The sequence below is a fragment of the Gadus morhua genome, chromosome 10 (genome assembly GCF_902167405.1).
Source record: "Gadus morhua chromosome 10, gadMor3.0, whole genome shotgun sequence".
In the NCBI taxonomy this organism is placed as follows: domain Eukaryota; kingdom Metazoa; phylum Chordata; class Actinopteri; order Gadiformes; family Gadidae; genus Gadus; species Gadus morhua.
This window is the reverse complement of record NC_044057.1, coordinates 17561343-17588767: the sequence shown is the minus strand read 5'-3', so window position 1 is coordinate 17588767 and position 27425 is coordinate 17561343. Positions and strand designations below refer to the sequence as shown.

General features: G+C 44.6%; 4 protein-coding genes across 7 annotated transcripts in view; 2 read left to right on the top strand and 2 right to left on the bottom strand.

Annotated features, from left to right (window-relative positions):
• flt4 (fms related receptor tyrosine kinase 4) overlaps positions 1-9564 on the bottom strand; it is a 47578-nt gene extending 38014 nt beyond the window's left edge. Inside the window, 1 exon segment of the mRNA XM_030367945.1 lies at positions 9205-9564. Coding sequence (XP_030223805.1) covers positions 9205-9262 — 58 coding nt within the window. The 5' untranslated portion in view covers positions 9263-9564.
• Positions 9565-12447: 2883 nt separating this feature from the next.
• On the bottom strand, positions 12448-17369 carry trim105 (tripartite motif containing 105). 3 transcript variants are annotated; one of them, XM_030368736.1, is made up of 7 exons: positions 17258-17369; positions 16527-16852; positions 15659-15754; positions 14857-15090; positions 14410-14423; positions 14131-14246; positions 12448-13865 (listed from the first exon to the last, which is right to left on the bottom strand). In XM_030368736.1, exons 2-7 carry the CDS (start codon positions 16800-16802, stop codon positions 13297-13299), a joined length of 1305 nt encoding a protein of 434 aa, XP_030224596.1. In that variant the 5' UTR covers positions 16803-16852; positions 17258-17369; the 3' UTR covers positions 12448-13296. The 3 variants fall into 3 exon arrangements, with proteins under 3 accessions (XP_030224596.1, XP_030224595.1, XP_030224594.1); XM_030368735.1 differs by having other exon boundaries at positions 16527-16911; positions 17258-17355; XM_030368734.1 differs by having other exon boundaries at positions 17254-17341.
• Positions 17370-19651: 2282 nt separating this feature from the next.
• npy7r (neuropeptide Y receptor Y7) lies at positions 19652-23461 on the top strand. Its single transcript, XM_030369252.1, has 2 exons — positions 19652-19807; positions 21605-23461. Exon 2 carries the CDS (start codon positions 21641-21643, stop codon positions 22784-22786), a length of 1146 nt encoding a protein of 381 aa, XP_030225112.1. The 5' UTR covers positions 19652-19807; positions 21605-21640; the 3' UTR covers positions 22787-23461.
• Positions 23462-24705: 1244 nt separating this feature from the next.
• Positions 24706-27379, top strand: prelid1a (PRELI domain containing 1a). 2 transcript variants are annotated; one of them, XM_030369293.1, is made up of 6 exons: positions 24706-24829; positions 25177-25287; positions 25544-25769; positions 25877-25990; positions 26215-26293; positions 26517-27379. In XM_030369293.1, exons 1-6 carry the CDS (start codon positions 24720-24722, stop codon positions 26636-26638), a joined length of 762 nt encoding a protein of 253 aa, XP_030225153.1. In that variant the 5' UTR covers positions 24706-24719; the 3' UTR covers positions 26639-27379. The 2 variants fall into 2 exon arrangements, with proteins under 2 accessions (XP_030225153.1, XP_030225155.1); XM_030369295.1 differs by having other exon boundaries at positions 26215-26303.
• Positions 27380-27425: the final 46 nt, after the last annotated feature.

Genomic DNA, 27425 nt, shown 5'->3' with positions numbered 1-27425 from the left:
TACATATTCAAGATGTCTCTTGCTTTATCTTCCAAACTATCCAGAATGCACGAACGTGACACATCGCAGGGGTCGTCCAAAAGCACGGTCTAATTACAAGCAGTGAGCGCAGAACAAGCGCTGGGGCTGGTGGGCACAGTGCAGAGGGGGTAACACCTGCTTCCTGACAAATTGGAAGAATAGAAATCTTATTTAAATGTCACGGCGGATTAGATTTCAGGGTGAGATACGACGTCTAACCTGCGTGAAGCATCTCTAAACGGCTAATCCTGTTGTACGAGTGACGTTCTTCTGTATGGATGATGCGGAAACCGCTCTGATTTATGGTGTCTGACGTCCGGTGTTAACCTACAACATGCCAGCACCAGAAGGACTGCACACATCGCACCCACGCTAAGACCAGAGGCTCTCAGAAGACTCATGGATCATTGGTGCAGCAACAGATCTGTCATTTTTGATTCAACACAAATGTATCTATTTATACACACACACATTCGCCTGACAACTCCTGACACAGAGTCCATTGCCTGGCTGAGTTTAATGCTTAAATGCACCTGATTTCCTTACATCCTACATAAATGTTCATGTACCACATACATGTGTGTATGTACCAAGGCAGCAGATATGGCCGACGTGGGCCAATAGAAATTGCCGAACGCAACTCCATCCAGACTTTTATATTTTAAGGGAAGTGCAGAGGTGCAGTGGTGGTGATGGGGGGGTCGTGTGCAACAGGCCTTCTGTTAAGCCACTGACAGCGTTTTGTAGCCAATAGGACATCAGGAACTGTAATACCCCCCCATCCCCTCCCGTCCCCATCCCTCTGCAGGTCCCGAGGGAGTGTGTGTGTGTGTGTGTGTGTCACAGTGATTTAGCTCACAGATTCCAGATCAGGTCAATATCTTCCATATGCATGTATACGACATGCACCCCTTTACACCACCGCGGGGACCCACGCTAGGAGCGGCCAAGAGAAGAAACCCGTGTGCATGTGAACGTTCAATGTTTTCCCTTGAATGAGGTTTGAGTTGCCTAAAGAAGATTTGTAGCACATTAGTAATTGTTTGCCAATCGGCCAAAAGTCATTAAAGGTACAAATCAAGGGGAGCTCTGGATCCTGCACCAAAGAACACATCAGGGACTCTTTGTAAAGTACCGCTTGGGTGAGATACAGTGCGCTGTCGCTGAAGTGTCGTGAACGTGCTCCATCCTCGTGTGGCTCTATGAGCGATTGTTTTGCATTGATACGGATGTCATAAGGTCGCCCTGGGGTGCACTTGGCTTTTGGTTTATTATACTAACATATACACTGTGAAATTACACCAGCCAACACGTGGTTGTGCAGTGTGCGTGTGGCGCCACGCAAAAACCGTGCCGGGTGAGGCGCACCAAATGAGGGGGACTTCAAAACACGAAAAAACAGATGTCCTCCCGGGTTCCGATGCGAGTGAGTTTCCAATATTTCCTTGATTGTGAGTAATGTCCTCCGTGTCTAGAACATTACCTACTCGGTGCTATCTCTGCGGCACGCCCGGAACACAGCATTGCGACTTTCCAATCACAACCGAGTGTGTGTCCACACCGTTTGGGTTGTTGTCGCTTGATTGCTCGAGCAAAAAAAAAAAAAATTCGCTCAGAAATTGAATGGTTAACGACTACCTTTAACAAATGTGGAAAAGGGCAGAGTGCCAGAAAAGTGTCAGATCGGGCTACCCCCTCTTTCCAAGACATTCCGCTTGGTGCTGAGGAGATAAGACTGACACTTTAGGTGATTTTACTTAGGCCCAGAAGAGGCAGCATTCCTCGTGTTATAGAAGTGATAAAACACACACAAGTTATTGCGGTGATGCCCTCCCTTCAATCTCCAATGACTCATGGCCAGGGGAATGAGAAATGGATGTTTATATAGTGAGGACAGGGCTACTTCAGACTAATATAAACTACTGAAGTGGGCTTTTTAAAAGGGCTTATCGGCAATTGAAAAACACTAGTTGTGGTTTGGAAAAAACAACACAACATGCATCAAAAAAGCCTGGCTTGTTGTGAGTGTGACTGAGGTGAACTCCCACACACACGACAGATCGTTCAGCCTTTTTTCGGGCTTTGGAGTTTGAGTACCTGACAGTAAAACAAAACACTGTCAGTAACACGTGGTGACATGGGCTCTCCGTGTGGTTACCATTCAGCAAGGCACTGAAAGGGCACAATGATTTGCTATGGTTAAAAGGGAAACTGATTGACTTGGCGTGACTGGGGGACCTCCCACCGGTACTGTCCCCGTGTGTATACACACATGTCTGCATGGCTTCAGCGGGATGACTCTGATCTCTCTGTTGTTGTGAGTGGAGATTTCGGTGAAGGGAGTATTGTCTTTGTCTTCTGTCCCGGCCCCAGCTGGCTTATTAAAGCAAACACCACGCTTTAAGTCGCCTAAAACAACTTTTCTGATGTTAAGAAAAGAGGGGGGGGGGGGAGTTAGAAACAGGCAGTGTGCATTAGGGTGTGAAGTTGAGTCACTGTACTGAAGGACATTAGAGGAGGGAAAACATTTCTCAGTGTTGTATGACACTGGAGTACGAGTGAGTCAACAAACGTAAATATGGTCGCTCAACACACGGACACACACCCACACACGCACGCTGGCACATGCACACACACACACACACACACACACACACACACACACACACACACACACACACACACACACATACACACACACACTACTTGAGCACACAGCTGGTGTTTATGGAGGCTGTGGCTGACATGCTTCTGTCATGATGGAAAGGCCAGATGTATACATACTCAAGAGAGCCAAAGAAAGTCCTTCCCAAGAGCACTCGGGCCTATTGACACCACTTATACCTTATATACTGCAGCTTGTCGTCTTGGCAACAAACAGGGCTGAGCGATCCCAAAGACGTGTCCATTTTGTCGATGAGAGCCCGTCAATATTCATGCCAGGGTAACCCGAAGCCTATTCTTAGTTGCAGAGAAAAATAATACAAATGTGCATCTGAAAAATCTGTGTCTAGGCACAACGGCGAAAACGCTGGGGAAGGGTCAGATTGTACTGATGTGAAGTACTGTGTTTCTACTGCATCAGTGGATGATGCATCGAACGCCACTGAGGATGAACGGATACTTACTTGTTTGTTTCCTCCTTCTATTGATGTAAATAGATGGCGTGCTGCTCTCCGTATAACTCATGGAGCCGGAGTCATAAATAACCTGCTCATGTAAAGTCGCTTACTTATTCTACTTTTTCACTTCCAGTTGACACATTTAGGGGATATAGAATAGAGGCATTCATCAAAGACATTATGAAGAACACCTGCTGAGGGCAGATAACTTGTGGCCGTACTTTAAAACGGTTCTGGATTCCACGAGGCATACTAATCTCAACGTAAAGCCAGCCCACCTCTCACCCATGTACAGCCCAATGGGAGGCTGACAGATAATAGAAACTGTGTGAAACACCGGCATCAAAGGTAAGTGTGAGCAAAACGATTAACCCTAAGCGCCAAGACAGAATGAAATTCTGTCTTGTGTCTTGTCTTTTATTGCTGCTAAACTTCCTGTTTTTCTCCATCATGTCTTTGTTTCTCCAGTTTCCCTTTTTCATGGACAGGGCAGGACATGTTGCCCTGAGTGCGTTTCCTTGCACCTCTATAGTTTTGTCTGTGATGGGTCACGTGTCATGAACAGGAAAAGAGGATCAGAGTATAAACAAAACAAAATAAACCGTATTCTGGATTTAGCCTGGGGTAAACTGTGGGAGTCTTTTAAGAAATACGTTTTTCCTTTATACCGTTGCTGAAAAGTGGACATTACCCTTGATTAGAAGGTTTCCATCACTTAACATTTGCCAAACTTTATGCTATTTTTACACAGTTAATTAGAATACCCAAAGTACGTCAAAATCAGGGAATGTACCGCAGACAAAAAGTACACCACGTACCTCCAACAGTTACATTTAATGCCTGCATAATCGTTTAGCAAATTATATGCAAATTGGGCTGAATGGGACTTTTGAAAAAAAAAAAAAGAAGCTATTGAGTTATTAGCAACCCCGAGCGTAGGTGACAAAAACAAGCCTGCAGTTGTTTCAGTGTCCCCGTGTGAGTATGTGTAAAGGCCAGGGCCGCCGGCCTCTGAAATAGCCGCCGTGTCCGGCAGGAGAGGGGGGGGGCAGCCAGAAGGGCAGCCAGGCCACGGAGCAGACCTGGTCTCTGGGATGTGGAGTCAACCAAGCCCCAGGGCTCCCCTCCCCTGCCTCTTCCTCAACCTCTCTCGCTCTCCCTCTCCTGCCTCTTCCTCAACCTCTCTCGCTCTCTCTCTCTGCTCACACTCTCTCTCAATGCTACCATCCATCTCCGCCCACCCAGCAACCCACACACACACACACACACACACACACACACAGTACTCCCCCGCACCCATCTGAAAGGAATAATGGAACAAAACAACAATAACTCACAATCTATTTCCTCAGTCAATTGGACACAAGGCCACAGCGCCTGAGTCAGGCAACAGACTGACTGGCACGCACGCTTTTTGATTTCATTGTTAGGAAGTAAGATGACATTCAGCGCGTCCCTGTTCTCTGCGTTATTAGGATTCAGGACTTTTTCCTACTTCCTGTCCGAACAGGGATTTGCAACATAAGGATGCATGGCGTACGGCCATCTGGGGCACGTTTCCTATCCGACTCAATCTTCTTATACCTGCCTCTCAGGCACACCGGACAGTGAAGGCTCTTCCTCTGTGACCGGCTATTTTCACCAGTCAGCACTTTTTATGACTTTAGATGATATTTGTTCCCCCCTAGTTGGGGGCAGGGGCAGGGGGGGGGGGGGGGGGGGGGGGGCAAGGGGGGGGAGGGGCAGGGGGGGGGGCGGAATGAACCTGCGGTTAATACTTGATGGAATATTACCGGATAGCTGCAGGCACTGCTGTATCGACTTTCAATCTTTGAATTAATTTCCCTCCTCGCTGATTGATTACTAATGTGGAGTAGATGGGGTGATTTTGATTGCACAATGGTCGACTCGTTGGCTGAAAAACCTCAGAGCAAGCTGTGTTTGATCTTATGGATGCAGGATAACGACCATGTTGCTATGGCGGTGGCTGCCTCAGACATCCTTTGGTACCTGGGTGAATGGCAGCGCTGAAGGCAAGGTCAACGGGGCAAGTTGTCAGCAGTTCAACAAAAGGCGAGGTTGAAGGCCTCGGGATAGTGCAACACATTTTCATTAGGCCGTGCCAATATGTTCTCGTTCCCATGAACCCGATTGAATCATAGCATAGGAGTGTTATTGGTGCTCTGTTAAAAACCTACACTCATTCAACAAGCAATCACCCAGCTGCTGATGCACCAGATGCAGGTGCTGCCCCAGAGGAGAGTCCCAATAGTAACAGCCTTTAAGCTTCTTTTTAACACCAGTAAGTGAAAGAAATTAGGCTCAGTATTGCTAAGAAAACACAAACGGTGGTGTAACATACGTCGATGCTGGGGAAGGGGAGATTTTGACCCTTTGCAGGTGTGGCACTACATGCAATAAGTTCTGGATAGGCTGACAGGAGAAGGGGTCCTCGTGAGTTGTAATAGGCCCTTTAAACAGCAGTCCATTTTACCATGTTATTGCAGGGTAGAAACAGGTGTTATTTATAATGGCCCTGATTTTGGGAACGAAATTAATTTCATCAATTACACCTGTGTTTACGCTGCCATGAAGTGTCAAAATGGCTTCTGTGAAAAGGGCATGTCGATCCACTGCGGTCTTCCGACTTCAACTCTTTCATTTGAAGTATGGAGGTGATTGCCATGCAAATGGGAGGTTCTCAGCCATATTCCAGTTCAACCACAACATACATGGGAGTCTAAAAGAGAACTTTAATCTCTTAGTGATGCAATTACAGGTGACGCAATGAAACTCCCAGTGGAAAACTGTTCACATTCTCCAATTTCAAGGACTCAATGTCAAGGAGTCCAACACAAACTAGAAGCTGATCAAGGGATGTATTTTTGATATGACTAACACCAAAAATCAATACCTCTGCTTGCTGTTTGAGGAATGAGAAAGAGGAGACGATAAAGAGACTGATAATGCCAACATAATCCGAGGAAAGTGGCTATGGCTGCCTTAAGGTGAGGCCTGTTTATTGTTCTTCAATTTAGCATGGAAGACATGCAGCCTCGGGGCCTCTTATGTCATGGGAACGGGGCTCAAGGAAGATGCTCACTGCATTGCGCGGCAAAAGAAACTTACATTTCTCTCACACCACAAGATAATACCATGCCTCAGCGAGGCCCCCTGATATGATACCATGGGAAAAGAACAGCCCTTCCTTAAACCCCATGCAGTAGAATCCAGTAAATACAGCGTAAATAACGCTGTACTTATGTAAATAATAGCCACGCAACACATTGAGGGGTCAAGGGGATGGAAGCAAGAAAGAAAAAAAAAACGAAATAAATAAATAAACACAGGTGGTTTGCATTAAATGTCTGACACTCACTAGACAGTAACTTGGCCCTGGCTATGGATTCCTGCCGCTGAAGGAGATAATCCCTCCGCACCTACAACGCGCTCAGCGCATGGGTGCTGGTGTATAGATTGAACATACGCCTGCAAGCCACACGTGATGACAACATGGTTCCCGTGCACAACAGCCCGGCCGCTACAACATGCTCCCATATGTCCCACACGATGACAGCGCCGCCGCTGTTGGCATATTTATTCATCCGACTTTCCCCAGCCGGTACCGACGGCATTCCACTCTTTCTACGTGTGGCTACACCCGCAACCACCAGCCACCACCACCACCACCACCACCCACCCTCCGCTCCCTCGCCAGTTAATATCCAAGGGCACGGATCCCCCCCCCAGCCCAGAGAGGATCCCCTTTATGCGGTTGAAACCCGAGGATCACAGCCGGGAGATTGAAGGCTCACTGTTGTTGGCTGGAGCCACCCCAACCGACAGACAGTAGGTGACTACAATAACACACTTTCAGATTGTTTTTTTGGGGGGAGGGGGGGGGGGTAGGATGATCTGATCAAGCAGAGGTATGCACACAGAAAAAACACACACACACACACACACACACACACAGGCACTCACACTCTCTCACACACGCACACACACACACACACACACACACACACACACACACACACACACACACACACACACACACACAGGCACTCACACTCTCTCACACACGCACACACACACACACACACACACACACACACACACTGACCGCTAACAGCAATAACAATATTGAGCCGTCGGGGTGGAAGACACACATCATCGCTCTCATTTGGATTCAGAGCTCGGCCTCTGAACTGTCTGAAACTGCTGCTTTGGTTTCTTTGGCTAATCAGTTGTTACGGTCAGTCATATGACAGCCAAGAGGGAGCGCACCCCGGGGAAAACAGTGAGTCACCAAAGCTTTAGAACTCAGTCACCTGCTTCAGGCACCCAACACCAGAACCTTTTCACTAAAACAATGTCCCCAAAATGTTTTGTTTCGTTTTTTCGGCTCTCTCCTCAGGAAGAGGAGGATGAAGAAGGAAGTGAAACGGTCTGGGATCAACATGAGGCTGAGAGACTCGAGACTGAAACATGGCCGTGCTGACCCTGTGACGACCGAGACAGAAAGTATTGTATTGAGAGTGGATAGTCCCCCCACACACACGCACACACACGCACACACACACACACACACACACACACACACACACACACACACACACACACACACACACACACACACACACACACACACACACACACACACACACACACACACACACACACACACGGACACACCACCTCCTCCTCCAGCCCCCAAAGGCCTTAATCTTATCATTGCAGGAAATAAACTCATATTTATTGCATTTTCAGCGACCACCATGGTATTCTCCTGTTATATCATAACTGAATAGAGTTGCTTCAGTTGCAGCAAACCCCATTAATCCCAGCGCTTGTCCTATGAGGACAAGCTTCCTCACTGATACCTACTACCTACTACCCAGCCTACTACCTTTATTACATAATGACGATGCTAATGATTTGAATGAGGATGAGGAAGAGGCGGCGGAGGAGGAGGAAGAGAAGAAGTAGGAGGAGGAACTGGTTAAGGAACTGTGACGTGGGACAATTACTCTCTTGGCGTTGCTTTGTAGATTCTATGCATTAATATGTGAATGAGATTTATGTAAATGGTTAAGTCGTGATGTTAATAAAAAGTGGCAGAATAATAGTATGCAAGCACACTAGGATGCAATAATATATGCCTTCATTGATAGTATCTTAATATCATAGCAATACTAAATCAGAAATCGACTATAAATATTAGTACATGTCCCATATCCTGTCATGGTAACACACATCGAGTGTGAGTCATAGCCTGAATAGAGTAACAGCCAATCAGCACCCTGGGTGGCCATATGGTCTATCTCTTCCTCCAAAAAAGAGCCCCAGCTGTTCAGCAGCAACTCGTGGTGAATGTACGATCTACTCCGAACCTCGGGTTCAGCTTCAAGTAAAAACTGCGAACTTAGGGTTATGTCGATGAATAGGCCTACATGCATTGGTTCCATATCACCTGTGGGCCTACTTAATCAATAGTAAGGGATACAGTCAATAACTCGAACGCACGCGGTGTGTATGTCGCCGCCTGTTCACGAGGTCAACATTAAAGGAGTTAAGAGGTCTTCATTTATTGCAGTTCAACGCTCCATCATTATGTCACTCCCTAACCAAAGGAATTACCAAAAACAATTTGCAAATCATATACCATAACACACCAACTCACCATCACATTTGACACATGTTTAACTAGGCCTAGCTAATATTCGGGAAATTATTAATTTTATACATATTTTTTTATATGTAGGCATATAACATAGCCTATATTAAAACATACAACAGGAATACAGGACATCTGCATGGACTCGGTCAGGATTCAATGATTTGTATGGTCATTGAGAGATTGACGCGTTAATAAATTAACGGATTTTTTTTTTAATGCAAGAGACGCCTGTGGAATGATTCTGATGACCAGCGAACATCATATATTCCACTTTAGTATCGAAGGACAGCGTCTGATCAACAAAACAGCTCTTCCTCCTCTGCTCTGACATGCAATAAAAACTTTTCACTCCAAAAACTTTCAAGAAGTCATGCTCACCTGAGGCACACGCAATTACAATCCAAACTCGACAGAAAAACGTTGCATCTGTCTTCATTTCCAAATTTCCAGTTGGCAGTGGTAAGCCAATATTTACTTTTAAGTAATATTATTTTTTAAATCCTAAATCTTTGTGTAGTCAACCACTCTAGAAAGGCGGGAAACGCTATGGAAAGTCGCTTTAATAATCCGCGTCTGCAAAACACTCTTCAGGTGAACTCCAGGCGAACGATGCGTTCCCCACTCGGCTGCTGGAGAGAGGATGTGCGAATTCCGGAATGGTAAGAAAAAGAAAAGCGTTTTCCTGTCAAATGGATGCACAGGGCAGTGAATGGGGTTTACAATGATTTCCCTTTCCCCTGCTCGTGACTGGAGCATGCACACCCACCCCTCTAGTTCATAAAACAAGCAACTAAAGTCGGTGTGTGTGTGCGTGTGTGCGTGTGTGTGTGCGTGCGTGCGTGCGTGCGTGTGTGTGTGTGTGCGTGCGTGCGTGCGTGTGTGTGTGCGTGTGGGAGAGGTGGCATATTCATGACTAATTTTCTTCCTGGTCTAAAGATAACATTTAAATCATGGCCACCTAATCGTTCAGAGTGGTTTTAATTAAGCCTACACAATATCATACTGAGTTGTTTCATAGAGCTGTCTATCTTTGGGCACCAGAATGTATATGGCTTAATTTCCAAAATTATAATTTATTTTTTTACCTTTTTCGATGGATTATTATTGATCCATTTTAAAGGTTAACTACAGCGGGACACAGTTCTAAAGAACAGCAAGTACCAGCAATTTAACTTGGAGATTTTACCCTTACAGAGGCCAGCAGATGATAAGGTATCTTATACCTTGGTCATGGAACAGGCTATGGTGAAAGATGTGCAGTAGAACTTTCATCAAACATCTCAAATTACTGCCTGGTGTTTCAAAGATCATTTTAACACATAAAACCATTTATATACTGTGAATTGCCATGTTTAATGTGGTGTGACAATTGTGTTGGCGAGCAAATCTTTCAAATGTAAAAGCATGGCCACACATGCATAAAACCTGTACTTAAACAACCCGTGTGTGTGTGTGTGTGTGTGTGTGTGTGTGTGTGGGTGGGTGTGCGTGTATGTGTGTGCATGTGCCTATGTGTGCGTCTGTGCTTGCGTGTGTAAATGCACCCATTTTGCTTCACATCTTTATAAAGAAAAAATGACCACGATCTCCATTCATACCTGATCCGTTGAGCAGATACCACTACCCTTTTGTTCTCAAAACTCACAGGGCTGAAAACTGATAACATAACAAATTACGTTTCCAGAATGAGTGCAATTCTATCTTCCTTCCCACCTAATGGGCCGTGCTATTTATTCATTTTAATGGGTTTGTGCTTTGGTTGAATAAACTGAACACAAGTCATCCTATAAATGAGTTCTTATGTGACGGGCTAAAAGTCGGGCTAAAAGCAACGAATGAGCAGCAGCATGGAGCAGAAGGAACATGTCGTGTTTGTGTGGGCACACCACTACCCTTCTCATTTACAGCCGTCCACTAGCCTGGCCCTGAAAATCAATGTTGTGATTGACTGGATGTCATTAAAAAAAGATTATTGCACACTTCGCTCCGAGAAATAAAAACAGACTTCAACCTGTGGCCTGTCTGGCATGCTGCGGGGAGTTCCAACGTTCAATTACAAATAAAACAGAGCTGATCGCCAGCAAATAGAGATGCTGATCATGGATGTCAAAACAGACATCTGACCATCCAAAAGTTAAGAAATGTTGACTGAGGCAACTCTGGGAGTGAGATGAAAGTGGCAGGTATAATGCAGCTTCGCTCCTGGGAGGGTGAGGGGGGATGCAGGGGGGGGGGGGGGGGGGACTAAAACAGCTCAAGGACTCGTCCTTGAAGGGCCACCAGTCCATCCGGCCTACCCTCTGCAGGAAACACATAACGGATCAACTGGTGCCATCCTAGGAAGGATGTGGAAAATACAGGCAACCCACTCACTTACTGGCCGCCACTCATTCACATGCTCCTCTCCTCAACTACCATGCAGGCTGCGACGGGCTACTTTGATGTGACTGAAAAGGCTTGGACGCCGTGGTTAATGTTTGGAATGCGGCCCCCACCCCCACAGTGAATGAAACAATCACAGGTCATGCTCAGTTAATATAGGTAGAATCTGTCATGCACGTTGGATGTCACCTTATACATCGTAAAACGAGAAGGGTGCTAATGTGCACAGCGTAACATCCTTAGTGGGTCGGCAGACTGATAATAAGTGTGGGTTTTATTCACCGCAAGAATGAGTCCAACCTCATTTCTTCGTCATTTTGCTAGAATCCTTGATTTAATTGCAAAATAGAATTCTTTAATTCCATTGACTAAAGGTCAGACTCTAAGCAACAGCAACTCACAGAGTAAGCCCGAGTTACTTTTCATTTGTTCCATTTCAACACTATGACAGCGACACGGCAAGAGAAAGAATTCAAGGTCCGTTTTTAGACAGTAGTTGTTTTTAGTCTGCAGTAAATGCTGCCATTCATTCAGAGCATGCTGCTTCCAACGGAGGCCCACGTATTCAGTCTGGACAGTCGTCGTACTAGTTTTCCAGTCTGGAGGAGAGGACGCCACAGTATCCTGCAGTTTTGCCCCCAGAGGCCCGTCAAGCAGCCCCCGACTCTCTCCCTGTTTGTCTGACCTCTGACCAGCCGAAGGGAAACAGGACATTGGTGCGTTCGTGTGTTTGGAGAGATAACCACAGGACAAGGCCCATCCTCGCAGTTAAAGTGTCAGGGATGGCTCAGATGTGTTCAGAACATCCACACCAGGTGCAGGTCTGTCAGGGTTCTCCCCCACCCATCACACGGACACGTGCGAGCACACACACACAGGACGCTTTATTGTTCAATCTTTTTGTGCGATCCACTTTGTCATCCTTGCATATTTCAAGCAAGGTCACCCGAGAGTCATAGGCCTGAGGGAAAAAAAGCCCATATTGTGTAAGTGAAGTGCATTATGTGTATTAATATTGTGTGGGCATTGATCTTTTATGTAATCTCATTGGTGGGATTTTCCAACTGATTTTAATCTATAACATTATTATTTTCTTCAACTGATGTGGGGCTGCACTACTTGTCATGCAAAGGGCTTGGAAATGGTTAACATTTCACTTTTGAACACATTTGGCAGTGTTCAGTGCAGAGCAAATAAAGATTGAGATGGGCAGCAACAATAATGAGATAAACAACTCAATAATGTTTGATTGATTTTCTGTAATAATACGTTGAATAGTTTGCAGTTTGCATTTAAATTGGCGCAAGGAAAAGGTACCCAATATACCCACAAGGTACTGCAAAAGTCAATACTTTGCAATCATAATTTTCTTAACCAAATCTTCAAGTCAAACAAAAAAAAGGAATAAAGTACACAAAGGACATTTAACTTGCTAAACCACCAAGCATTGAATGAGACGACTAATAATAAAAAATATTATATAGTGATCTAAATAGTGTTGCAAAGGTCCGAAACGCTTCTAATAATATTTCAATGGTTTCAAAGTTTTTCTATGGGGATTTTATTCAATGCACGCATGCATTGAGTCCACTATTTGGCCGAATAATGGTCATTAGCAGCCATTATATTAAAAGAACATTGACAAATCGGTGGAATGTAATTACTAGTGTTTGGTAAAGCGCTGAAGCACTTTAACTATAATTGGCTTTTAGAGTTTGGCAGGCCACACAACGCAGCTTATTGTCATACAATTTAGGTTAAGCACAGCATCATTCGTTTCCCAGTCATCCTAAAATGTTCCATTGTTCGCTTTCCGATGCAAAAGGGATATATATAGCAAAGTCTGCCAATGAAGAAACAATTAAATCAAATGTCCGGATAATTGAACAATGAGATGAGAAGCTATGCGAGCTGTTGGCTCATCACATGGCAGAATCAACAACATAGGCTCTAACAAGAAGTACACCATTGACAACAACAACAGTAGCAACGCTGCTACTGCTACGCATGGCTACAAAGGCACTTGGTTACGAGAGCTAACGGACGCCTCGGTCTGGTCACGCCTCTGCTTCCCCAGCCGGACCGCACTCAGATCACCAGAGAGACGGGGAGGTGATGGATGAGCTGGATGGGCTGCGGCCTCTGGCGGTCGTCGGCGATGCAGGGGCTGAAGAAGGGGTACACCTTGCCCCTGGGGCCGTCGGCGAACGAGTGCAGGAGGCTCATGTTGTCCGCGTCGTAGAAGGACACCCGCCGCTCCTCGCAGTCCAGGAACACGCCGACGCGCCGCGGCGGCGCCAGCGAGCGCGCCGGCAGCCGTGTCCAGGGCTGCGTCCCCGCCGAGTACTCGTCGCCGTTGCGCAGCCTCAGGGTCCAGTAGCCGCTCTCGGGGCTGAGCTTGACGCGGGCGCCCCGGTCCACCGCCTCCGACGCCACGCCCAGGTCCCACTTGAGCTTGCTGCCCACGCCCACCTCCCAGTAGTGGCGGCCCGAGCCGAAGCCCTCGGCGGCCAGCACGTTGACGCACTGCAGGAAGCGCTTGGGGCTGGGCTTGTACGGGACCGGGCCGCTGCCGGACTCCACCGCCACCGTCTTGTCCCTGGAGACGTAGACGCTCGGGTGGGCCGTGTCCATGTCAAAGGTCAACGGGGCCGGACCTATGAGGCGTGGGGAGGTAAATAAAGGCTTGAGTGACAGGTGATAAGAACGGCTCATAATCTCTGAGTCCGATAAGACTCTGCGTCATTGTCATCATGTAAAACATTGATTAATGTCCTCCAATGTGGGTGTGTTATGGTCGGCCGGTAATTCTACCTCCTGTACGGAGGATCACTCTTTGTTCTCATTGCTTATTGTACACGCAGTTGTTATTCTTTCATGCAGCTGCCTAAGAGGAGCAAACCCCTGAGGGGAAAGCATTACCTGGTTTTAAAGACTTGAACATCTTCCTCCACGTGATGTACTGTAATGGCGCTGTGTATTTGACGCTAAAAGCATTCATATCTAGCTCCGGCGCCGCGTCCACCTGTACACACAGCCTGGCGAAATGCAAACAAACGTTTTCAGGTATGCACGGGTCATTTGTTCACAGGGCAGTTGTCACTACCTACCACACAAATGGAAAGGCTAATCATTTAAGTGTGTCATGTGTGAGTGCAGGCCAAATACTTGTCTATCAAACATAATGTCATTATTGCTTACCTTATCTGTGGCAGCTAAGAGACAGAGGAGGATGAGGAGGGAAAAAAATAAGATTTACACTGCATTAGTGCTATTCTGAAATGAGACAAGCGAAACTGATTGCAAAATTGAATTATCCAAACTGATAATATAATAGTAAGGGGTCTCGTTTGAACAATACACAAATGATTCAGAAAGAGTAGACCTCCTTATCTACCAAGTTTATTCTACTTGACGTAGCCCTTCTTAATGCATATTGAATGGTGATTGTGTGTAGGAGTGTGCACAATCACGCACAGTGTGTCCTGGGTTTGTCCTCTGTGATTCCATATGTACAATGTCCTTGCGTCTGAGATTGGATTTATTGAATGCATTATTATAAAAAAAGAAAATGCATTGGCTATTATAATATCACTCCAAACTGATTTTCTAGTACGTAGCAGAGGCCTGTACGGGGTTAACGCTCACCTCGGTCGGCGTGGTGTTCTCGCTGGCGGCGAAAGCCTGCTGTAGCGCTCTGATGTTCTGCTCCAGCTCCTTCACCGCCTCCCGGCTGTCCTCCAGGTGGCGCTGCAGTTTATCCGTCACCTCCCGCTGCTCCCGCCTCATCTGCTCCAGCACGCAGGCTTCCTCCTCCTGGAGGAACTGCTGCAGGGCCCTGAACTCGCCCTGGACACGGGCTTGAAGCTCGGCTCCCACCCTCTGGGGCAAAGGAAGAGAGATCCACGGCTGGTGAAGGACCTGCAGTATACTGTGGCTCCATCCAATTACCTGATGCAAACCCACAGCGCTGGCGAGTTGACCGGACCCTGTGTGCTGATTCAAGGGGTATGGGTGTTTTGTCCTTACGATACAATACTAATTAAAAATTGCAGCCAATCCAATGGCCGCCTAAGGTAATATAAGAGGTCTTGTTAACTCAATTTGGAGATTAACCAAGAAACCCTGCAATTTTCCAAGTTAATTGGGCAAAGCGTCGATATTTAGTTTTAATTTCAGAGGCTGCCAAACACATCTCGAGTCCGAGGTCACATAATTGGAGTTAATGATGCACAGAATATTCAGAACATCACTGAACACATAAGCAAGTGTGATATTTAAAGGGCCATGTTGGCAACAGATAGGTGCGTGTTCATTTGTGAACACCTGCTTTATGCATTGAAGCACTCACTTTATCAGCAAGCATCACCCAATATAGCCCTTAGGACTGATATGAGCAATCTTATCTGTTAAGTGCTGCCAGCCCTTGTGGCCACACAGACCAGTGTACCTTTATGGTGTCCATCTTCTCTTGGTCCCTGTGGATTATGTTGAAGAACTCTTCCTTCTTCACGAGATGGCTTTCCAATGACTCCTTCAGTTGTTTCTGATTCAACAAATTGAAGAAGCAAGAGGTAGCAAAAAAACATATGCATAATAACAGAAAATATTGTACCGTTATATTTCCTTTGGGCACAGTCATACAGTCATCATGCATATTTATGATACAGTTAGAAGGAGAGGCAGTTGATTCTTCGCTCTTAGCAATTCATGGGAGGGATATCGCAGCTACCAATGTATTTAATTGACTGAGATAGTGTCATCTACACTGTTCTGTAAATGAGCAAAATAAACGTTATCAGCTGTGGATAGCTCCAAGGTGGACTGCCATTGACTTCAACTGTATTGATTATTCCAGTTCACAGGATTTAGAGTCTTGAGCTTGCGGGGCAGCTGGATTTGCGAGATTAGGATCACGCGAGAATCCATTTTGCCAGGCTTCAAGTAATGAGCTTGTGGCCGAACCGCAGGGGTTCGGACCAATCAAAGTTCAATGAGGAACTACAGGATCTGTGTGATATGTGATAGACAGATGGTACATTCAATCACATGCCAAGTATTTTTTTTAAAGTTCCTGCCCTTTCCAAAGTGTTTCCAAGGACAACATCCCATATGGTTCTGTGTAAAACCATCTGTCGTGTCAGGTTAATGAAGACCTGCTTCAAAGCTATACGTCAACTGACATTTAATCTGTCAGCCTATACTTGGAAATCACTGAGAATTAACATGCACCAGGCACCTGTCAGAAATCCAATTAGAGCTGAATACATATACTCTTTATTGCTGGCAAATGTGAACAAAGTTTAACAATAGCCCACCTCTATATTCATTGTGTAGCTGTCCGGAGAGCTGGCTCTGACCTTCTCCACCATGGCCGTCACCAAGTAGTTGGTGTGAAACTGTTTGGAGCTGAACTCCTTGCGGCACTGGGGGCAGCTCACACAACCCTGCACCCCTCTCCAGTACCTGGAGATGCAGTTCTTGCAGAAGTGATGCACGCAAGGAAGCATGACAGGATCTCGAAACAAATCACAGCATATTGCACACGTCAGGTCCTCCCGTAGACTGCCTCTTTGAGACGCAGCCACCGCCATGGTGCTCAGATGGTGTCTTGATGTGGAGATATAGTGGTGACAACAGTCCCCTGGTCGGAGAAACAATTGTTTTTTAGAGATGTAATACTCTCAACACCCACGGCATATCCTGCAGGAGAGACAGGGTAAACAACACGTTGAAGCGGACAACTCGACTCTATCCACGTAGGCCTAAATTATGCTAGCTGCTGAAAGCGAAAGTACTTGGGAGTAAAAAAGGTTTGGGGGGTCATGCTCATGGTCGACCACGAGATAGCGTGCTTCATTGCGGTGTCAACAAGTTAATGTTTTGCACGACAGGGGTTGGCATTTGATGCCATAACAACAAAGCAAGTACTGGACGCGTTGTCCAAGACACAGCCAGTTGAGCCTAAAAAAGAGCGAGCCAAGAAGCGAGGCTAATGATCGAACATGTGGGAATACAATGCGTTATGTTGCGCTTTTAACTTACTGACCGAGTTTTGCCACCCAAAGTGTCCCTATCTTTTCCTTTGCTGGGGAGTTGGAGCGCGCAGCTGCTTCAGGTTGGAACAAAACAGGGAACACTGTGTACTGTACGGGACACGCCCCCCGAGTACACCGCGTCTTCTGATTGGTCTACACCTCCGATTGTCATGCGTTCCAAAGTAAACACACACACTGAATTCCATTTCACCCTCTAGTCGTGATTCTTCAATAATTCACCAACCTGTGTATTTCTCTGTAGGCTGATCGGACAGGTCAGTCAGTTCAATTTTGTTCGCATAGCCCTTAAACACGGTTAAATTCTCAATGGGATTTACTGCCCTATATTTATGACACCCTTGCCCCCAAAGAGAAATAAATAAAACCCTTAATTAACAAGGTAGCCCACTCGTGTTCCTTAATCAGATATACTATAGTGTCATGCATAATTCAATCAGCAGGCTTAACAGGAAAACAATAATATACACATGGGGAATCTAATTAAGTGTCTTATTTTTGCAATCAAATATCCACAGGTGTCCCTGTGATCTCTTGCATGTGGAAAAAAAACAGTTAAGCCTTAGATGTGAATACAAAGCAAAAGAGAGGCGGAGAGCGATACAGGCTTCTCCTTGATCATACACCTGAGTCTCTCTCTCTCTCTCTCTCTCTCTCTCTCTCTCTCTCTCTCTCTCTCTCTCTCTCTCTCTCTCTCTCTCTCTCTCTCTCTCTCTCTCTCTCTCTCTCACACTCACTTTCTCCCACTGCCTGCCTTTGAAATGAAGGAGGAGAATATCGTATTTGTGTGAAAAGTAGTGTATTGTCCGTAAAGTCTATTTACCTAGTCGGTGCATGAGAGAGGCGCAATCTGGAGAATCAGGAGAAATGCAAGGAATCATCGGATGGAGAGCTGTGATGCATTTGCTGTTGTCACAGTGATCATTGATTTCAGGAGTCTTGAACAAAGTCCTTATCATTGGCACGGCGAACAGGGACTGGCTGTCTCTCCCCCGTCTCCACATGTCATTGGGTAAATACACGCAGATTGGTGCACATGTGAACGATGACACGAGGCACCAACAGACGCACATTTTCCTTGTGCCAACTGTTTGATTTGAGGCAGTGCAGTGATGTTGTAGTGCAGCCTGTTCACACCATTATTTCCGTTTTACTGGTTGGTATATATTTCTAGTCTTCTTTTCTCTTTTGTGCACCATCTTGACTCGAGCCAACCGGTAACCATGGATATGATTCTGGGGTCCCAGTTCCCACCTGGGGGCTCCCTATCCCCGTTAAGTAGATCAGTGGTATTGGCTGGACAAGGAAAGGTTGGATGAAAGAGAGCAGATCCTGATGTAGCCTTCGGGTCTTTCATCAAACGCAATGCGATCGCCCGTGAGTCAATCCGAAGCGTAACACGTTCACATGTGTGTGAACATCAATCAAACCCAACATGTCCTGTATAAACCAATGAGCTAAAAGTCCCTCTCAAAGGCCCTCCAAAACCCATTACATTCATTTTTAGATCACAGTTGGGAATAGGCATGTATTGAAATGCAATTAGGGGCCGACACTAAGAGTTGCTCTTGTCATCTGTACCTTGTACTGTGAGGGTGACTCAGAGAGGTTCTCATGAATAAGTCCATAATTGGAAAGAAGTTGTTGTGGTGGATGATATGGTAATGTCAGAGGGACACCGAAAAAGAAGGACTACAATCTGTTCAGTTTTCATTGTCCATTTCATTGTCGTCGTCGTCGTCGTCCCCCCCCCCCCCCCCCCCCTATAGAAAGTTGAGCACTGTGAAATGTTTTCTGTTTGACCCGATGTCCAACATGCACTTTGTAGAAATAGATATAAAGCTGGCTCTCTGAGTTGGTTACAGAGCTGCATCAGGATCTTCAGTGAAGTGTCATAAAAGGAAAAGCCTCAGTGGAGGGTGTTGTCTTGGTAATAAAAATTAACCAAAAGACTAGTAGATGTGCGCGTCACTGGAGGGAGGATGGATACGGCAATGCATCAATAGCCTACACTACAGACACAATATCTAATGGAGCCATCCTAAAGTTACTGGGTAAAACCTTACAATAACGGTACATTAATAAACCATTCATTTACATTAGTTAATGCATAATATGTAGTATGATATAGCATTAGCATATGGGTTAAGGTTAGATGATTAGGGTTAGGGTCAGGGTTGACCTTTATATGAACACCAATAGTAAACATGAAAACCATTAGTAAATGAGACCAGTTAACTGTTCATTAACTGTTAGTCAATGCTTATTACTACATTAACTAATGTTAATAAAAATTTCATGAATGTACCTTTAATGCAAAGGGTTTGCACTAACTGTGATTTCATGAATGACATGATTTCCGTGATCCCTCTGCCTCGCATCCTCACCAGCATCCTCTCGGTGCCATAGACCTTACGCAAGAGCGCACAGTCTCACCAAAATGTGCACTCAACACGCTTTGGGAGGAGCTAAGGGTTCGTTCCCTCTTGTTTCGCACCTTGCGAAAGTCGAGGTCCTTCGAAAGGGAAATATAGTGCGAAAAGGTGAGTTAATGAATACACGGGATGGATGCAATAAATGTGGAAAGACTTAATGCGAACGCGCTTGCCAGTCGCTTTGGAACCCTTCTGTCATCGGCTTGGTGATTGTCTGTCTGTGCGCGACCGTGTGGGTGCGTAGTCTATAGGTAGTATGGCGTGCGTAATTTTGATGTGGTAGAAGCTGGCGGGGAATATTGCTCCGGATTACCTCATGTAAGGTATACTACTTGGCTGAAAGACACCGTTTAAAACGCATATGTACTTTGTCACAGGAACTCAATAGCTTGCAAGCAGATTAATGGATTGAAAGTGCAACATAAATTGAATCTGGACCAATTACGCATAGACCTGACACCGGCAACTCCACTGACATCAGTTCACAATCGCACAAGAAAGACACGCATAATTTCTGTCAATTTTTACCACTATTGGGAAGCAACTATTTGTCTTAGAAGGACTCAACTAATCTTGGTTTATTTCTCAATGGCACGGAGTGACTTCTAGTAACATGTTAGTCGGATGGCTTTATGAATCCACGTTTTTCATCTACATCGCAGGCTGTTTAGATGACTCTTAATATTACTGAGTTACTCGGTGTGTTTCACCTTTGACTAATGTGGAAGTACAGGTAAGTGCCATAGCAGGTCAGATGGCAGTGACATGCTATAATTTTTGCTTTGATCATGAAATCCCTATGGTGTTAATACGTCTTCATTTGCAGGTCATTGAATGGCTCTGTTTAATGGCATGATACGTCATCTCCATTGCATGCAGTGATCAAGTGTGCAGCAATGTAAAAGGCTTTGGATTTTCAATATTCATTGATCAAATATATCAATACCCATCTTTGTATTTATTTGACCAAAGGGGCCACATTCATTATATTTAAGAACTTAATTCCCCTGGTCATAGCTAAACAGCAGACAAATCAAACAAATCTAATAATGGGAATATTATTCCAATGTCGTCTTATCAATGCAGGCATGAAAAATACAGGCAACAGAGGCTGATTATATAATGTATTCAAGGAGATCTTTTTTTGCCAGTTTTCTCCAGCTTTTGGTATCCTCAGGACAAAGATTCTCTGTTATGACAAAAATGCCACAACAATGAGCGAAGAGCGAGGTAGTTTTGAAAATGACCTTCCTGTGACTTGGATTGTCAGAAAGATAGATATAAAGGCTTTGTACCTTTGTTAAGAAGAAGACCCCATATTTTAACCACCATTGTGTGATACTGGTATTGTTGAATATAATGTTTGCAACTGCATGCTTTGTTTGCCTTTGAAAGGGCACAGTTGGTTATTAAAGCAGAAAAATTACAACAAACAGTTTCTGCATAAATTGACTCATCTCTCAAGACAAGTGTCCAAAGAGAGATGACGTTCTATCGGAATACAAATGCCTGAAGTAGAGCATATCAAGTACGTATGTGCGCACATGAACTTCTCCAATCCAATTTAGCTTTCTTTAGAAGGAAACGCATGAGTGACCTTCCGTTTCGTTTTTATTTAATACATTTTCTGATCTAAATTCTTGATGCTTACAGCCAAAGCGGGCCAACCTCTAACTGTGGCTTTGGAGACAGATGACACCCATGATCTTTTCTTATTTAATGCTCTCGATATGAGCAAAATGTGATAATGCTATGCAATTGAAGAGCTAAAATAGGTTTCTTCTCCCCATGTTACACCACCTTGGGAACGTGGCTATTTACAGTTAATTTGGCTCATCAATTATGGCACTTTCTGTGTCTCTGATACGCCGTCGGGTGGAGGACTAATCACTGCCTTTCTTTTAGTCCTCAGGAGTGTGACCAGCTGAGAACCAGGCATCAATGAACATGAGTCCCACTGACTCATCAAACGGCACAGGGGAGGGGGCGGCCACGGAGGGGGCCACGGAGACCGTGAGCTACCACTGGATACCGGTTCCGGGTAACTCCAGCATAGACTTCCACAGACCCGATTTCGGCTCGGACATCACCAAACACCTGGGGGTCCAGATCGTCCTGATCCTGGCCTACTCGCTCATCATCCTCCTGGGGCTGCTGGGGAACTCGCTGGTCGTCTACATGATCATCCGCTACAAGAACATGCGCACCGTCACCAACTTCTTCATCGCCAACCTGGCCCTGGCGGACCTGCTGGTGGACACCCTGTGCCTGCCCTTCACCCTGGTCTACACGCTGCTGGACGAGTGGAAGTTCGGCGCCGTGCTGTGCCACATGGTGCCCTACGCCCAGGCTCTCAGCGTGCACGTGTCCATCCTGACCATGGCCATCATCGCGCTGGAGCGCTACCGCTGCATCGTCTTCCACCTGGGCCAGCGGCTCACCTGGCGCACCAGCTTCCTCATCATGGCCCTCACCTGGGCCATCTCGGCCGTGCTGGCCGCGCCGCTGGCCATCTTCCGGGAGTACCGCTACGAGGAGATACCCTCCATCGACCTGCGCATCGCCGTGTGCTCCGAGAAGTGGCCGCACGGCACCGGCCGCGACGGCGTCATCTACAGCCTGGCCATGCTGCTGCTGCAGTTCATCCTGCCGCTGGCCGTCATCAGCTACGCCTACGTCTGCATCTGGCTGAAGCTCAAGAACCACGTGAGCCCGGCCACCCACAGCGAGAGCCTGCGCCGCCGCAGGAAGACCACAAAGATGCTGGCCCTGGTGGTGGTGGTGTTCGCCACGTGCTGGCTGCCCTTCCACGTGTTCCAGCTGGCCAGCGACCTGGACCTGGTGCTGCGCTTCAAGGAGTACAAGCTCATCTACACGCTGTTCCACATCGTGGCCATGTGCTCCACCTTCACCAACCCCGTGCTGTACGGCTGGATGAACAAGAACTACAGGAACGGCTTCCTCATGGTGTTCCGGTGCACGGACAAGCCGGAGAGCTTCCACACGGAGGGATCCTTCAGGACGCGGTCGCTGCGGCGGCTCACTATGAGCAGCCGTCACTGCGCCCACCATCCCACCCCGGTGTGAGGGGTCCAGGCGTTGGGCCGTTCCCCGTCGTTGTAAAGGAAAGACAGACCTCATGGCATTTTGTGATTTTCAGTTCATCTGCAAAAATATATGACCGTAACATTTTGTTCTGAACACCACAATGTTAACTGAGAACATCTTGCATGTGTATATTTTTTGAATGCTGCATTCTTTGTAAAGAAATGTATTAATCTGTGAAATATGTTTGTATGAGGTATGCTATTGTTTTTATTTTTTTAAGGATTAAGGGGACATTTAATCTTATAAATTGCGTTTATACATGTCCATAAGAGGCTGTAACACTGTGCGGACCGACCGTAGTGGACATATGAATTATTTGTGTATGAAAAACTAAACTCCTTCTCTTCTGTGGTGGTTGATGTATTTTCAACTATGACAACACAATAATGAACTAAACAGTAATGAGTCATGGGGGAGCAAAGAGCTCTCAATGCCACTATCAGCAAACGATGTAATAAAACACATTTGTATTCAATGACAACCAAGTAACGACATGCAAGTATTGACTCGTTGTTGTAGAATGTGTCTTTGTTTGTGTAATTGAGAACCATCAAATAAGTAGTAGGTTGTTTATATTTCATGTCGGTTAACAGTATGAAAAAATATACATGAAGTTTGCGTACAAATATATTAAAAATATATATTAAAAAATGAACGTGTCCTATTGAAAATTTGGGTTGCTTAGATTGCTAAGATTACTAGTATCTTCTTGCATATTGCCACATCATTTCCATGCACTTGACAGTTACACCCAGAAAAATTAACATCCTCTCAGTGTTTTTTTCACTAACTGGTGTTGGATTCATTGTAATGAATTAATATTCTAGCTATATTAATTACTCGCTAACACTGTGGTATATATCTAAATGTTCATGTTTTTAGCTGTATCCAAACGTATAATTGGATACATCAATTTTACTGTTCTGTGTAATTGCAGTAATGGAAAATAGAAACAGTGCAGTAATGCTTGTCGATATACAAGAGAACATTCTTCCTAAACTTCAAAGAGGACGTTTGCATATTAATTTCAATAAGTCTGCTTTTCTAAGTGGAGTGTATGGTGAGTGAAATTGATAAATAGACGATTCAAGCTGAAACAATAACTAATGTAGGCCTGCATTAGTTGGAAGTAACTTATTTTTAGTTAGTAATACAAAAGTATAATACTTTTAATATACTAAGAGGGTAATGTCTTGAGTTAATTAAAAATAACTTACAAGCTCCCTAGACTTTGTGGAGCCTTGCCATTCTTGGCCTACCTCTACCACCATAACTAACTTCAGAAGTCTAAATGTTAGGCAAGGCAAGACAAGTTTATTTATAATGCACCATTCAAACACAAGGCCATTCATAGGGCCTTAAAAAGGAAGTAATCACATGCTAAAACATGACGACTACAAATATTTTAAGATATTAAAACAACAAAATATATGTTTTGTAAATAAAATAAATAATTTTGTTTTTTTTAAATAAGATTCAGAGAATAAATGGAGTGCCAATTTTATTTTGTATTAAATGCAGCGGCAAACCTAAAATGTTTTTTCCCCCGATTTAAATTAAAACGTTTAGGCAGAACTCCCATGTTCTGGAAGTTTGTTCAAGATCTGTGGTCCATACAAACAAAAAGCTGTTTCACCAGGCTACCATGGGAACAGTGAGCAGGCCTGCACCTAACACACAAGCAGGAAGCCCTATACTAGTATGTAGGTACTATGTCTGCCATCTACATGCCAGAAATGTTACATAGTACTTAAATAATATCATACAACGATCTACAATTAAATAAATAAATGAGAATATATATAAATAAATCCATTACTTTTTGTATGTGACCAAGGCTACATAATATACTTTGTCCTGTGCTGACCCCTAGTGCTCAACATGGACTTTGCAGCCTCGGCCAACACCGGATATGTCGTTGAATTTGACCTTTTTCCGCTGTTCACGTCTGACATGTAGCTGTTCACCTTTTTGCTATCTAACGGGAGATTCGTTTACTTTTCGTTTTGAATGGTTTTACAGGTACATTTTGATTCATATTATTATCGTCACGATCGACAGTGATACAGCATAGTTTATATATGGACAAAATACTGTAATCCTAAAATTCATTCATCATGAAGAGTTTAGGTCTAGCCATGGCTATCAAGGAAGCTATCGTCCTCTCACCATTCTGCCTCGCCGTTCAACTTTGACACCATTTATGGCTCCTGGTGCTATTCATGTGTTGACCGTAATGCAGATCGGGCGCAGCTCTTTCACTAAAGATTCAGTTAGAATGATATTTTGAAGCTTTGTGTGCATTTCCTGAGCATTTAAATAAGAGCAGAATGTTGTTTGTCAACCACATTCCTGCTTTATTTCTTCAGACTACTACCAGAGGGAACGATGGTGAAGTATTTCTGCTGTGCAGGCCTTCTGAAATGTACATGGGACCAAGCTTGCGTTGCATACTGGCAACGCTATCCCAACCCTTACAGGTAATACTGAAAATATAGCTCACTCTTCTTCTGATCTTTGTTGTTACCTTCTCAACTGACACACACACACACACACACACACACACACACACACACACACACACACACACACACACACACACACACACACACACACACACACACACACACATTACTTGTTTTAGTGGCTTCAAGCCACCTCACATAGGTACAATATGCAGTGTTATATTACATACAGCATTCTTATAATTCATGCGTTTTGCCTCCTCCAATACAGTAACCATGTTTTAACGGAAGATATAATTTTCCGAGAGGTTACGCCAAGCAACTGCCTCATTTCCAGACGTCTGATGACCAAAACTAGCAGGGCTCCTCGCTGGATGGAGCGGTACCTCCCCAAACACATGTCCAGCTTGGCATATGTCATCGAGGATTCCATAGTGGACCCTCACAAAAGGACCATGACCACCTTAACTTGGAACATTACCCATGCCCGCCTCATGGTACTAATCATCTTTGATCGCGCTACTATGGATATGTTCCTCTTACAATGGTGACCTGTGTGTCTTTAACCTTGTGTTCTTTGGTTTGCTTTCCCCACCTGCTCCAGTCTGTGGAGGAGCGGTGTGTTTATGGGATTAATTCTGAGAACAGCAACTGGACAGAAATAAAGAGAGAGGCTTGGATCTCCTCTAAGGTCTATGGGCTTTCCAGAGCTATTCAGGTCAGTGCACTTGAGGGAGAGACCTGCATTAGTGTAGTTAGGGTAAAGGGCAAACAAACTTTTGTTTTTACTTATACACTGACTTGTTATAATTATAAATATCATAGTTATAAAGTTAAGGTTTGGTTATCATTTGACTTGGAGAAATTAAGTATGTGTGATACGCACATGCTATTGTTTGAGATGTTTGCTATTTCTGATGTCATACAACTCTATTGTTTCAGGAATTCGGCCTTGCACGATTTAAGACCAGTGCAACAAAGACCATGAAAGGCTTTGAATATATCTTGGCCAAAATGCAAGGTACAACATTGTATGTGTATTAATGGTTTTGTAATAATTAATACAATTATAAGTATATTGATAAAAGTAGAAAATTTAGACTTTTGGAGAAAATGAAATATCCTGTGTGTGGACAAAATAATTCAAGATTTAAAATCATTCAATTTAATCTATTTAAATCCATTTCTTATGTCGATAATTCATTTTTAACTTTAACATGCCTGTCTTTCATGATAACTCACAGGTGAAACTCCATCGAGGACCTTGGCAGAAACTGCTACAGAACGGGCAAGAGGAACAGCTTTGGCTGCCAAGGAGAAAGCTAAAGACCTTGCCTCTCAAGCCCAAAAGAAACAATATGTCTGATATCAGGGGTACAATCTTGGCAGAAAAGTTACTGTTATCCCCCCCAATAGTCCAAATAAGTATTGGGGGAGAAAGAGGGGAGGGGGATTTTGTTCTAGGCCAACACCTCCAGAAGGCTTAAAGATGGTTGGACCATGACAGCTAGAGCTGTGTTCCAATTTCCTTGCCCCGTAGTTACTTCTATCTACATTCTTGACATCAAAGGTCTTCGTGTTGTTCAGATACGAACATCACATCGATTTTGAATGTTGTAATCGAACCCCAAATGTATGATTTATGACGTGTAAAGCTTACTCGCGCTTAACAGCATTTTACAACCACGCTTAAATTACTTTTAATTTATATCAATTTACAATCTTGTTTTTGTTTGTATATAGTTTTAATCTATACAGTCATTGTTTTGTTATATTTAATCTGAAGTTAACTTGATTCAGCTTTCCATGCAAAAAGTTTTTTCCTTGCTTCAAATTGAAGTGTGATTACTCCTCCACATAATGGTTAACCCTCCTGATTTCTATCACACAAGTACGGCCTTTTGAATCAAGTCTGGACCCACATCAGTACCCAAATGTGTGACGGACCAGAATGCAGAAAATGTCTCTATTCCTAGTAGATTTGTATGTCATGAAAACAGTTACCTTGTTTACATCAACTATCACAGCTAATGCATACACATGTACATGTATGCTCTTGCTCCTGCAATTGCTTGATAATGTCAATAAATATAAATTTTGCTATTAACTTATGCTTTGTGCTTCAATTAGACTACTATTGCAAGGTGGTTTAC